The sequence below is a fragment of the Ambystoma mexicanum genome, chromosome 6p (assembly GCF_040938575.1).
Source record: "Ambystoma mexicanum isolate Mex_15411 chromosome 6p, UKY_AmexF1_1, whole genome shotgun sequence".
Classification (NCBI taxonomy): domain Eukaryota; kingdom Metazoa; phylum Chordata; class Amphibia; order Caudata; family Ambystomatidae; genus Ambystoma; species Ambystoma mexicanum.
The window spans coordinates 70886965-70899815 of NC_090935.1; the positions used below are offsets into that span (position 1 = coordinate 70886965).

At 41.5% G+C, this 12851-nt stretch overlaps 1 protein-coding gene across 1 annotated transcript; it reads right to left on the bottom strand.

Moving 5' to 3' along the window:
• Positions 1 to 11706: 11706 nt before the first annotated feature.
• LOC138510666 (vomeronasal type-2 receptor 26-like) lies at positions 11707 to 12558 on the bottom strand. Its single transcript, XM_069626448.1, has one exon. The coding sequence runs from the start codon at positions 12556 to 12558 to the stop codon at positions 11707 to 11709; it is 852 nt and encodes a 283-aa protein (XP_069482549.1).
• Positions 12559 to 12851: the final 293 nt, after the last annotated feature.

A 12851-nucleotide genomic window follows, 5' to 3' on the forward strand; every position in this document is an offset into this window, starting at 1 on the left:
GGACATCGAGGGGTTTAGCCCGTCCCTGCAACCGTTGGAAATTCTATTGGCCACTCCCATGCTGGAGACAGAATCAAATGTTTTCCCTAAGGTCATTGGTGCCATGCTGCGAGCGAGGAGGCTGGCTCTCGCCTAAAAATGGAAGAGCGCCTTGGCCCCTTCCAAGGAGGAATGGCTCTGTAAACGGAGGTCGATTTTTGTGTATGAAAAACTTATTGCAATAACAAACAATACTATGACTGATTTTGTACAGGAATGGACAGCAGTTCCCCATGATGATTGTATTACCATGCATTTGTAGAATGAATACTGAGCTTCTCCGATAAGGTACGCGATTTCACAACCCGCAAGGACCCGTGATGTTTCCTGTTCAATTGAATTTCTGTTGGACCCCACTGTCTCAAATGGTACTCTTAACAATCATGTGGTATGCAAGTGTTCTCCCCTAAGTTTCAATAGTTTGCAACACCTCAAAACTTGGCATGTTGATTTATTGGGGGTTGGAAATGGGGAAGGGAGTTAATGTATAAAAGAGAAAATGTCATTGACGATTTGGTTTATTCGAATGGTTTTGCTGGTTGGGCTGGCTTTTACGCCCTACCTTATACGTATATTGTCAATAAAAAACAAATAAAAAAATAAATTAAAAAAGCATCACTGCCACCTACTGAGATACACGTCACCACACCTTCAGAAGTCCCTAGCATGCTTACACCTTTCAGCTTCACTAAAGTATCCATCCTGGAAACTGAGAAAATTATACTGTTCAACTGCCAAGGTGACAACTCCCCTGCCCAAAATAGTCAAAGAGGCAGCGAGAGATATTGCTGCATTTATTTCTAGACTAATTAACGCTTATTTCAAAACTAACAGTGTCCCAAAAAGCCTAAAAGTGTCTGGGTGCTACCACTCATCAAGAAACAGACGCTTGACCCCTCCATACCCACTAACTACAGACCCATCACCACGGTCCCTTTTCTTCTTAAAATAATTGACAGAGTAGCATACCTGCAAATTCAGGACTACCTCGAAGCTAACCAACTCCTAGGTTCTTGCCAATCTGGTTTCAGACCACAACATGGTACAGAAACGGCACTAATTAATCAAAAGACACAAATAGACGAGCTAAAGGACAAGGGCCAAACTGCCATGCTGCTCCATGTAATTCTGTGCAAACACCTAGCGTCGGCTGCCCACTTCTCGAGTGACAAAATAGCCCGGGTCCAGTCCTTTTTAGCAAATAGAACAATGAGAGTCTTTTCCCACTCTGCGTCAGCAGACCCAATTCAAACCAAGTGTGGTATCCCCCAAGGATCATGTGTCTCACCTATCATGTATAATATTTTTACCAAGCCCCTATTCGATAAATTAGACAGACTGGGTGTAACCTACACAAATTATTCAGATGACACCCAGATCCTCATTCCCCTTTTGGGCAATTTCGATAAGGATACGCCTTGGTAAATGAAATATAGCTCCTCTCTCCTCATTCAGGCATGGATGGCATCCCCTCTGCCTGAATGACGATAAAACAGAGAGACTCATTCAATATAGACAGAAACATAATTAAAGCAGTACATGAGGTAAAACATTGGTATTCTTTCTGGATTCCACCCTATCTCTAAGGAAACAGGTCAACTCCTTGCCTTCCTCTACTGCCTACACAGGCTAACTCATTAGTGCATGCCGACCTTATCTAACTAAAGCCAGTTGCATCATCCTGGCCAATGCTCTAATTCTACCAAAATTAGATTATTGCAAAGCCTTATACTTAGGAGCCAATACATACATCCTCAACAAACTACAAACATTGCAAAATAATGCCCTGAGGACAGCCCTTAATTAAGCTATATGACCCTCGTGGCGGGGACATTACCGACTCAGGTAATGCCTGGGGGCCATAGTTATAGACCAAGCAAATCGAGGGCCTTAACGAAGGCCCAGGGCATTAGCTCCCGAACTCCCAAACTCCTCTTCACTTGCCAAATCACTTTACACTATTGCTCGCGCTTTTGCACTGATCCAGCTCTTTTGTAGCTGTGGGCAGACCACTGCTGCTGCACGCCGATCTCCCAGGCAGGCTAATTGCTCATAGGAAATCTCCAGTCCAAGTCAGCATGGCACAGTGAGTAACTCCCAAACCCCTCTTCACCTTCCAAATTACTTTTCATAATCGTTCATGCATTTGCACTGGTCCGGCTCTTTTGTAGTTGTGGGCAGACCACTCCTGCTGCACGCCGAGCTCCCAGGCAGGTTACTCGCTCATAGTCAATCTCCATTCCAAGTCAGCACGGCACAGCAAATAATTCCCAAACGCCTCTTCCTTTTCCAAATAACTTCACACAATCGCGCCTCATATTTTCTTCATTCTTCCCTTCCTTTCGCTTGCATTCTTTATCCCTCTCTTCTTTGTCTACTCTTTCCTCTTCCTTCTCTTTCTTTTCAGCTCTTCTCTTTCCTCTCTTTCTCGAGCTCCATCATTGCACTTATTGTCTAAATTAAGTAACATGTATCCTCCCATCCATTCATTCTGTGCTATTGTTATTCCCTTAACTGTATCCTTTATTTATTTCTGTTTCCTTGCTTCTTCCTCTATCTCCATTTGTTTTTCTTGCCTGTCCTTTCTCTCACCACGCTGTTTACTTTCATCGCGTGTTGATATATCTTTACGTTCTCTGCTTTCACCCTCTTCCGCATTATGCTCGATGTTATAAGCACGGGCGCATATGTCGAATTAACATACCCCACCACTGCTTTTAGTTCCTTTAAAGGGTAAAATCCCTTCTCCTCTGTATCTACACTCTGATCATGAGGAGAGGAAAGGTGAGCCAAAGGCAATTTATCCTCGCCTTTATGTTGATTAGCATCAATTCCCTCTCGGCTCGATCATCTTTCTCACTCTGAAACATCTTCCATAAGTCTAAAATGGCTAGCCTTTTCTGTAACTTTTTTCCCTTATAGATGGCATGCAGCTATGTTGTCATATGGCACAATATGGTTTTTGACAGAGAACCCTCCTGAGGCCATGGCATGAGTGTCTTATTAGTCGTGCCTCAGACTCATTCCGAATGATATTTTCTTGTCTTTGCTGTGTATCTCGACAAGGTCCTACACAGCTGTAAAAGATGAGTGTCCCCCGTGATGACGAGTTGGTTTCAATCGTCAATACTTACCCTCCTCGATTCTTTATTTGATCAAATAAAACACACCGATCAATTGGCGCAGGCACCATCAATCACTGGTTATTATCCCCCGCAAAAATATTTTAACTACTTACTTTTTTATTTAAAAATCTATACAATGCTGTTCTGTTTGCTCATTCATTTACACTGCCTATCCATTTTTGTTATCTTGTTCTTATTAGTATTTTAAGACTCTCTTCTTTATTTATATATTAATTTTCTTTGATTTTCACCCTCGTGATTGACGTTAATCTCTTTGTCTAAATAGTCCCCAATCTCCTTACTTTTTTTTAATATAGTTTTATATTTATTAGTCTAGGCACAACAAAAGCTTTGTAATGACATTTGTATAACTCCACTTTTTCAATGTTACCGTGGATGCCTTCCTTTAATATTTTTAGTAAATGTATCTCTTCTCAGCATTTTACTCTATTTTGGAGTTTAATATGCACTCTTCTGCGGGCTTTGCCTCAGGAATCCTTAACACCCCTATTTGGAGTCTTTACTTAAGTGCGTACCCTTCTGCCTTCAGCCCCCCCAGTGGAAGCAGGAATCAAGGTATCCACTTATTCTCCTCATAATCTCCCAGAAAATCCTGTCACTTTTATACGTATTATTAACAACACTCCCCCTTACCTACTTTTGCTGCCCTCGTTTTTCTACTTCCATCTGTGACTCAGCTCGAGTTGCTCTGCATCGACTCTCCCTCAACCCATCAGTTTGTCTTCCGTCCATGAGGCACCTACGGGGACCGGACAGGAATGTTATTAAAGGGGCACCTGCCAACCAAATGTTCTTGAATGTGACTCTGTGCACCGATCTCCACAGGAAGCTCTGTGGTCTTTTGGCTAATGGCAGGAGCAGCCTAACGTCCAGGAGTGTGGATCTGGCCTTGGTCGATTGGACAGCAACCATCCGCACTGCTCCAGCACCTTGAAGAGTCTTTTGTGCTAGATGGAATTACAAAAAAAGATCTCAGACTAAAAAACCGGACAGACCCAAGGAATGTGGCAAAGTACTGCTTTATTCTCATTTAATAAAGCAGGGAGCACTGACAGGCATCAGACTGTGCATGCACACTCACAGCTTAACTTGATTACACACAGGTCTTATACCTAAGTATATGTCATCTATGAAGTCATCCTACATGGAAAATCATAAACCTATTAAATGAAGGGATTGCTTAAGGGAACATGTCTACATATCGAAAATATAAGCATTCATACATCATTGAATTCCCCTTATCTGTCGGACACGCCTTGAACTACCTCTAAACACGTATAGTACTGATGATAGCATACAAAATAACAGCACATTGGTGTATGCAACATTGTATGTTAGGTTGCCCCTTAAACTCACGGACTGGTTGGCATGCTATCTCAACATTGGACTTTTGGCTCTTTAGCAGCAGGCAAGTGAAATGAAACCTAGGTGCTTTAAATAATGTCATATTAATCCTCGTTCTCCCATTTAATCCATCATCCTTCATCGGTCGGCCAGAAGGCAAAGTCTCCGTCTGTAGTTGACCTTGCAGACTGATCCCTGTCCTGGAACATTTGAGGGAGTGTGAGCACACCACTATCTTCATCTGAGGCTCTAATGAGTAGCCCTTGTCTTCGACTTCTGAGTCACATGTGAAGAGACCACAAATTTGTCAATTTCAGCCTTTTATTTACTGTTGTTCGATTCAACTATTCTGCAAACCGGGCTTTCCAGCCTCTGCTGATTCTACAGCCTTGGTCTGTTTCTGAGGTAGCTTGGTTGAATTCAACATGAGTCAGCATACATTTTCCTATCATGTCTGTCCTTTTTACGTTATATGTTCCTCCATAGCAAGCCTATATATGTCTTCAATCTTGCGTTACTGCATATTTACAGTTATTGGCCAGAAAGTGATTTTGTCTTCTTTGTTTACATGATTACTTTAGCTTTAGGTACATATTTCACTTGGTGCTTCCGTTAACTTATCACTCTTATGTGTTTTCACATAGTTTCAGCATAGGTTCACATATCTTCTTCATGACATCACTCTGCCCTTGTCAGACTTCACTTAACGTTCCATGATGTGCATAAGTGTCTGCTGACCTCCTTCCATGCAGCATACTTCCACACTTTCAGTGCAAGGGTACATTCTATATGGCTGTGTGAGTGCATACCGTCTCTCATACACTTGATGCAGTATAGGCATAACACATGGTGTCCCACATATAGCCCTTCTCCTGCTGTTCCAGCATGACAACGGTGAGGGGGCGCGAGTAGGGAAAAGGCGTCCACCTGTTCCTGTACAGGTGATTCATTGCTAACCATTTTCAATTTTTTTCAAGTTGCCCATTGAAAGTGAGAAAGGTATGCTTTTGCACTGTTATTAAATAGACACATCACTGAAGAGAATCTAGCATAGCTAAATGTGGAACATACATTTTCTTTTCTACATGCCATTTAAATATACAAAGGTCCAGTAGGTTGCTGCAATTGAGTTATATATTTTAATGCTATTGAAATTCAGATGTGTCTATTGAGTTGAGAGGAGGTATCTACTTGCGATAAAGGAGAAGCAGAGAGAATTGGATAGGCAGGGATGTTTTCAATTAATTCGTTTTTTTAACAAATGAAAATCTGATACTATAATCTCATGAATTTGAAATCAATAGTGATTGTGCACCCAGAGTAAAGAAAACATACACGTGGTGATAATGATGGGTTATAAAAGTTTCTAGCTCTACAACTGTAGCATTGAAAACTGAGGTGGATAGTTGTTGATTCTTTTTCATCATTAGAATTTTAATGGAAGTATAATTTATCCTTAAATTGACTTGATTATTTATATTTTGTTAATAAATATATACCTCCTCTGCAACACTGTTTGTTTCTTGTCCCAAAAAAGGAGGGAGGCAGTAAGGTATCCATACTGTTAAATCGGGGGTCCCAGATTCATAAAAGAACTCTATTAAGTAAAGGATAATTGTGCATGCATAGTTTGGGGTGGGTGAAACGTTCCCCTGAATTAGATGACGCCCGAATGAAACATCTTACATACGTTATGTTATGTGCATACTTCTAACGCGCCGAAAGCCTGCAGGCATCAGGACGCAAGTATAAAATCATTGTTGTATACTATAGAAAACAGATTGCTCTTAATACACTGGCACCTATTGTATGCAAGGCGGGGCACCAGCCCTGGGGGACGTGGGCCTATGGACACTGCCCGCCCCACGCGGCTACACAATATCGCTGTTAATTTGTAAACTGTAGGTTCACACCGGAAAAGCCTATTAGCCCAATATCTGAAAACACATTAGATGGTCTGAATGGTCACAATCGATTATGGCCACTACTTTGCTGATTACGAACATGTTTATATTCATGCTAATGTTTATGATTACACATGTTTTTGTTGCTTTTGTTTGCTGTTTTTGAAAAATGGAATAAACATAGTTTGAGAAACAAAAACATAGGGATTACAAGATATATTTAATAGGCTAGGAACAGAACCTACTCTATCTAGCACAGGAACACCAGCATCCCCATATAAAGAACTAACTCTTGCGGCCTAGAAGCCACAGCACAGGCTGCACATGTGAATATAAATGCACTCTCTGTGTACTCAAGTCCCATCTCACATCTCAAGGGTTTGTTCCATTCCCGTTAGCACTTGGGCAGGGGGAGCCAGCCAATCAGATGGGTAGCAACGCTGGCATAAACCACCAGTACAAGCCCACGTTCCAAGCCGCTTGACAGCCAGATTCCCCATCGCCATCTTCCCCCACCCTCTGTTCCCTTTTTTTATCCTGCCCCCCACCCCCTTACTTTCCGAAAGCAGCGAGTCCCACCGCTGCATCTGCTCCTTCTCCTCGTGTCTCACAGGCCGTTGTGGAAAGGGAAGGGGGGCTCCGTACCGATCCCCACCTTCCCTTTCCATGGCAGCCATCTTTGTAAAGGAGTTTCCCTTAGTCAACAAAACACTTGCAGCGTCCCATTGAACAAGGACAGTGTGATATGAACATAAATGCATTAAATCTGAACAATAACAGCAACTTGTACAAATATTGATTGCGTAAATTATTGCTCTTCATATATCCCTCTACCTGGAACAGCTGAGGTAGCACAATCTCGTTTTTAGAGACTTTGCAATAAAGGGCAGTACATGAGTGCCAGTGATGCTAAACACATTTGACAATAAATCAGTGGCGTTAATGTTAATTTACCACCAAACTTGTAATGAAGCCCAATGTTTTTTTTCTCCCACTACTCACCATGTTCCCACATATTCTAGGAGAGGAGCTTGTTTATATATCTATGCTTGTCCTAGAATAAGTTGGGAAGGATAATTAGTTGTTAATCAAAATAATGTTTTTCAAGCAACATGAACCCCATGAATCTTTCTAGGGCAAGATTAAGTCAATGTATTTGTACCTTTCCAATAGTGAATTCCCTGTATTGACTAGGGACCTCGATCACATACAATATGTTGAGGGGGTGCTATGTTCCCTTCAAATTTTGCACCATATAAGGAGTATGATTGCATGCCCTTTTTCACAGACTTATTTTTGTAGAGGTTATTTTGAATCAGATACAAACGCATCAAATTATCCCAGTGTGCTCTAGCACCTTTAAGCGTCTTCTTTGTGCTAGGTGGGATTACCAATAATTAGTCCAGACCAAATATTCAGACAGACCAGAGGAAGGTGGTAAAATACTGCTTTAATTTCAATGAAAGGAAGAAGGGAGAAATACAGCTATCAAAATAGATGTTCAATATTCACACATCATTTTGCTTGTTTTTATATGTTTACGTACGTAACTCGTGACATCATCCTACATGGCAGTTCACAAAATTCTAACGCCTGAAGGAGCAGAATTAGGGAAACATAACTACTTAGAGAATTATATGAGGGTTAATATCTCATTGGCTGCCCCTTGTCTGTATGACACAACCTGAGCACAGGGGCAATGCGTTGGTCTTGGTAGCAAGACCACACAGATCAACAGAGGTTTGAGTCCCAGATCCACACTTACAAACCAAACTCAGGTATGGTATTAGGCGTGTTATAAAACACCAATGAAATTAAATAAATATGGCAGCCAGCTAATAACTGCAACATTGTATTGGTTGGCGACCCTATCCAACCTTGGACTTTCAACTTGTTTTCACAGCATGTGAACAAAGTGAAACCTAGGTGTTCAAGCCGCGTCAACTTGTTCTTTGTTTTCCCAATTTGTTCATTGTATATCATTGACCTGATCCTTAGCCAAGGTCTATCATTTGTAAATTACCTCGTAGTCTGCTCACTGTTCAAGGGAGTGTGAACACACCACTATCTTAACTAAAAGCTCTAATGAATAGCCTTCGTTTTGAGTTCTTCATCACGTGTCGGGAGACCCTGGTTTTGTCCATTTCTGCCTCTAAATGTCTGCTATTCAATTTAATTAACCAGGGTGCCATTACCCGTTCTGGCCTTCAGAGACTTGCTCACTCCACCTCACACAGGCTTTGACTTTGTGGTTGTTCAATACTTGGCATCAGCATATGACTCTTAATCTTAGCAGAAATATGTCTCATGCACATGTTCTAATCATTCACCCCTCTCTGTGCCTTGTGCCCATCTCTTGAAATAGCCTCCTTTACTTCAGGCGAAACGTACACTGTTATTCTGCATATGAAAACTGCTTCTTCGTTTACAAGCCTAGTCTTGTTTTTGAGGTAGATGGGTTTATTCTTTAACACAAGCTGTCGTTACTTTTTTCTCCAATGGCCGTCCTTAACGTTATACCTCTTTTTAGCAAGCTTCTACATGCTTCATCTACCTTGTGTTATAGTGCATTTAAAGTTATTAATCAGCATGTTTCTTCATCTTCTTATTTTCATGATTACTTCATCTTTTGGTACATGTTTCTCTTAGTGCTTTAGTTAAATCATCAGTCGTAAGTATTTTCATATCCTTTCGATATGTCTTCTTTATAACATCATATTGTGGTGATGAGACTTTTTTTTAGCGTTCATCCATGATTCTGAGAGCCACTCCTTGCAGTTAGGCAATTGAGATCCTTCTTAACGTGAGGATATCGTCTGAACGTTTGTCTGAGTGCATATCGTCTTTTGTGTAATCAGCATGCTATGGACATGTAACATAAACCCGTGCATGAATTCCCAATGGTAGTCCAATAGGAGGGTGGTGAAGGGGCGGGGACTAGGGAAGAGGCCTCCACCTGCTCCTCCACACCAACGCTGGACCACAAGCTGCAGAAGAGCTAATACTTCAGAACTACCTCCCGATTTTAAGTCTGCAGTGTTTTGCTTCCATTCATTTGACCAGTCTGCCATGTCTTCTAAAGGTTGAAATGGCACTTGTGTACGATTGTGTGTTGAATTTTAAAAGACAAGGCATCAATCTAACTTTCAGAGAAAATGGCTGGGCGGTATATTTCCGCAAAAGCAAAGGAGGACATCTCTCTATTTTTCTAAGGCACTTACTATCCTGCTGCCTCTTGGTCACTGGGAACCTGACAATTAACAGGCTTGCAGGAGGGGAAGGGATTTAACTCCCAAAGGAACTGAAGCTACTCAAGAAAATGCTGTCTGGTCCTTTGATTTTGCAAGCAAACATGCAAAACGCGCTGTTCTAACGTGCAACACGCATGCAACACTCAGCATGTTAAATCACAAAAAAAGTGACAATTCCAAAATGTAGGGTTTTAAATGCCAGTTGGTTATACAAAGTACATGTTTTTATCCTAAATGTTGCCATTTCAAGAGTTACGTCCTGGCACAGTGAAACACTATGTTCATTAGCCTGAACTTAGGGATGGCACAAGAACCCATGGCACAGTTTTAATTTTCGCGTACCAGCTCAACTTTTGAATTTCAATTGCTTTTGCACAGCATTAGCCAATGTATTCTGAGGCTTGGCTCGGCACCAATATATTATTTGTGAGCTTCAGCAGAAATGGTAAGGGTTGAATCTGATTGGCAGAGAAAGTGGTGTGGAGGGATTGACAGCAAAGTATGCAGAATATATCAAAGTGAGTCAATACAAAGAAGGACACATGGGAAGAATGAGAGAAAAGGGCACAGACATAAAGAAATGTGTGAGCTTCAGAAAAAAGAATATCAGCATAAAGAAAGATGAGAGGTAGAGAGGGAAAGAAAAAGAGCATAGAAAGGCATAGAGATGAAGATGTGTGGCACAGGAAGGCAGCCACTATCAATTCCACACTAAAAATAATGACACTGTATGCAGAGTGATACAATATTTTAGTCCCAACACAAACATTTGTTTCAAAATCAACACAATAAGTGCCATTGTATTGCAAAATCAGCATTGCCTAAAATTCAATACGAGCAAAACATGTATGTGATACTGAATGGTGATAACCATTAATATGTGATAATGCACTGTGACCTCTGCAATTTACACGATCCAGCCCGACTTTTCTATGGCTATGTTTCTGGTGTAAATGATTGTGAGTAAAAATATGATTCCTTTTGGATTGCAAGTATGGACTCAAATTGCATGATAATCCATGAGTGTGCAGGGTGATGAAGAACAGCACTAATCATTCACAAGGAATAAAACACGAAGAGCAAGAAGGTTGATACGCTTAGTCATGGGATCAAAGCACACACGAGAGATGAAAATACCAAATTAAAATCCAAACAGTGGAAACATTTGTATAGAAAAAGTGGTATCAGGTTTGATGCTCTAGATTCTTTTATTGACATATAATACACCTATTTTACTTTCCAAATAGAAGTTTGTTAGATGTCTTGTGGTTCCTTATTCCATATTTCTGAACTGTCTGGGCACTTCACTTACAATGATGTGGAAGCATGGCTGGACCTTCAGACATGGAGCTGAGCTGATTAGCATGGTCCTTTACCAGATGAAGAGTTAGTAATTGCTACAGTAACTTCAATTGATTAGTAGGCGATCCATAGCCCTCGTATGAGAATTGAGGTCCATTAAGATAGATATAATAATGCCTGAAACTTTGGTTCAGATTCATATTTTTGCATTGTGGGGAACACGGGCTGTATTGTGTGGTACAAACCTGCGTTACAAGAAGCCTGGGTGCTGCTGGCTAATGCCCCCTTCCCCGCTCCTCCCTCTCACCGGTTAGCACCCATGCAATTACCTACGCAGGTGCAAAGAGTGTGTTTAAAAAAAATAAGAAATGTACATTTTCTGTCTCGCCCAGCGCTGTGCTGTGGTTCCCAAAGTCTGTTTTCAATGTTGATGACTTCACAGTTATCACCATTGAAAACAGACTCTGGGAAACACGACGTGGTGCCGGGTTGGGCAGAAAAGGTAAGTTTTGTTTTTTTTGTGGATGCTAATAGCAATATTACCCTAGGGGTTGGGCTGACCCAGTCAATAAGGGCACCGCTCACAGCCTTCAGGGTCCATCGCTTGCTCAGGCCCTTAACTCGGGCAGTGGGCCGTTACCAAAAGGGTCAGCCCGTCGTCTCAGGTAATATCGCCCTAATAAAAATCAATAATAAAATAAAATCATTGTCTTTCTGTGACTACAAAGGAGTCCTTACTGTAAAAGGTTCTCTAGTGTTAATATCCGGTTTAAGAAGAATGATGTAACATTTTGGAATGAATATACACCCAAGCAGTCCAGCGCTGGAAGCCAGCATGGCGAAGATCTCCACGGCGACCATGTAACTTCCATTAGTGCTGAGGTAGGCTGGGATAAAGGAGACCCAGACACTGCAGAACACCAGCATGCTAAATGTGATGAGCTTCGCCTCGTTGAATCTGTCAGGGAGGTTCCTTACCAGGAAAGCCACAACAAAGCTGGTAAAGGCCAACAAGCCCATATAAGCAATCACAGAATAGTAGGCAGCTACAGAGCCTGCTTCACACTGCAGGATAATCTTCCCAATTTGAGAGTGGAGGTCAGTGTGTTGGTAGGGGGGATTGGTGAGCAGCCAAGACAGGCATATTACTACTTCCCCCAGGGTGCACACAAGGACTATAGAGACAGACATCTGGTTTCCAAGCCATCTGCTTAATCTACTCCCAGGTTTGGTGGCATTGAAGGCAATGAAAACAGTGATGGTTTTTGCCAACACGCTAGACACAGAAACAGTGAAAATAATCCCAAATGCAATCTGTTGGATAAGACAAGTCAACGGCATAGGTTGTCCAATGAATAAGAGGGAGCAGAGAAAAGCCAACATTAGGGAGATGAGGAGTGTGTAGCTGAGAGAGCGGTTGTTGGCCTTCACTATCCATGTTGTTCGGTGTAAGATTCCAAGGACTCCAGCTGAAGCTATTGATAATGCAATAGCAATGAAAGCCAAACTCATACCAAGACTATCACTGTATGAGAGGAAAATGACAGTCTTCTGAATGCAGCCATCTCTCATTACATTGGGCCACTGGTCCGAAGGGCATCTTATGCAGGTTTCCATATCTATGTATTAACAAAACAATACAGTTAAACAGCATGAAAGAATTGAATCATTTTAGGAATAGGTACAGCATTATAAACTCACAAACATATTTCCAATGCAACTAATTGACATATTACAATTCATGTAATAGAAGATGTGTCTGCATATTTATGACTTTAGGGCCATATTAACCTAACTGAATGTCTAGGTAAAGAGTATCACTTGGCTCTTTAGCACAGTACCATAATCAGAGCCTGAGGCTACAC

Bases quoted from the DNA above. Each gene is read 5' to 3' on its own strand.
- LOC138510666 (XM_069626448.1), bottom strand. From the start codon at position 12,558: ATGAGAGATGGCTGCATTCAGAAGACTGTCATTTTCCTCTCATACAGT.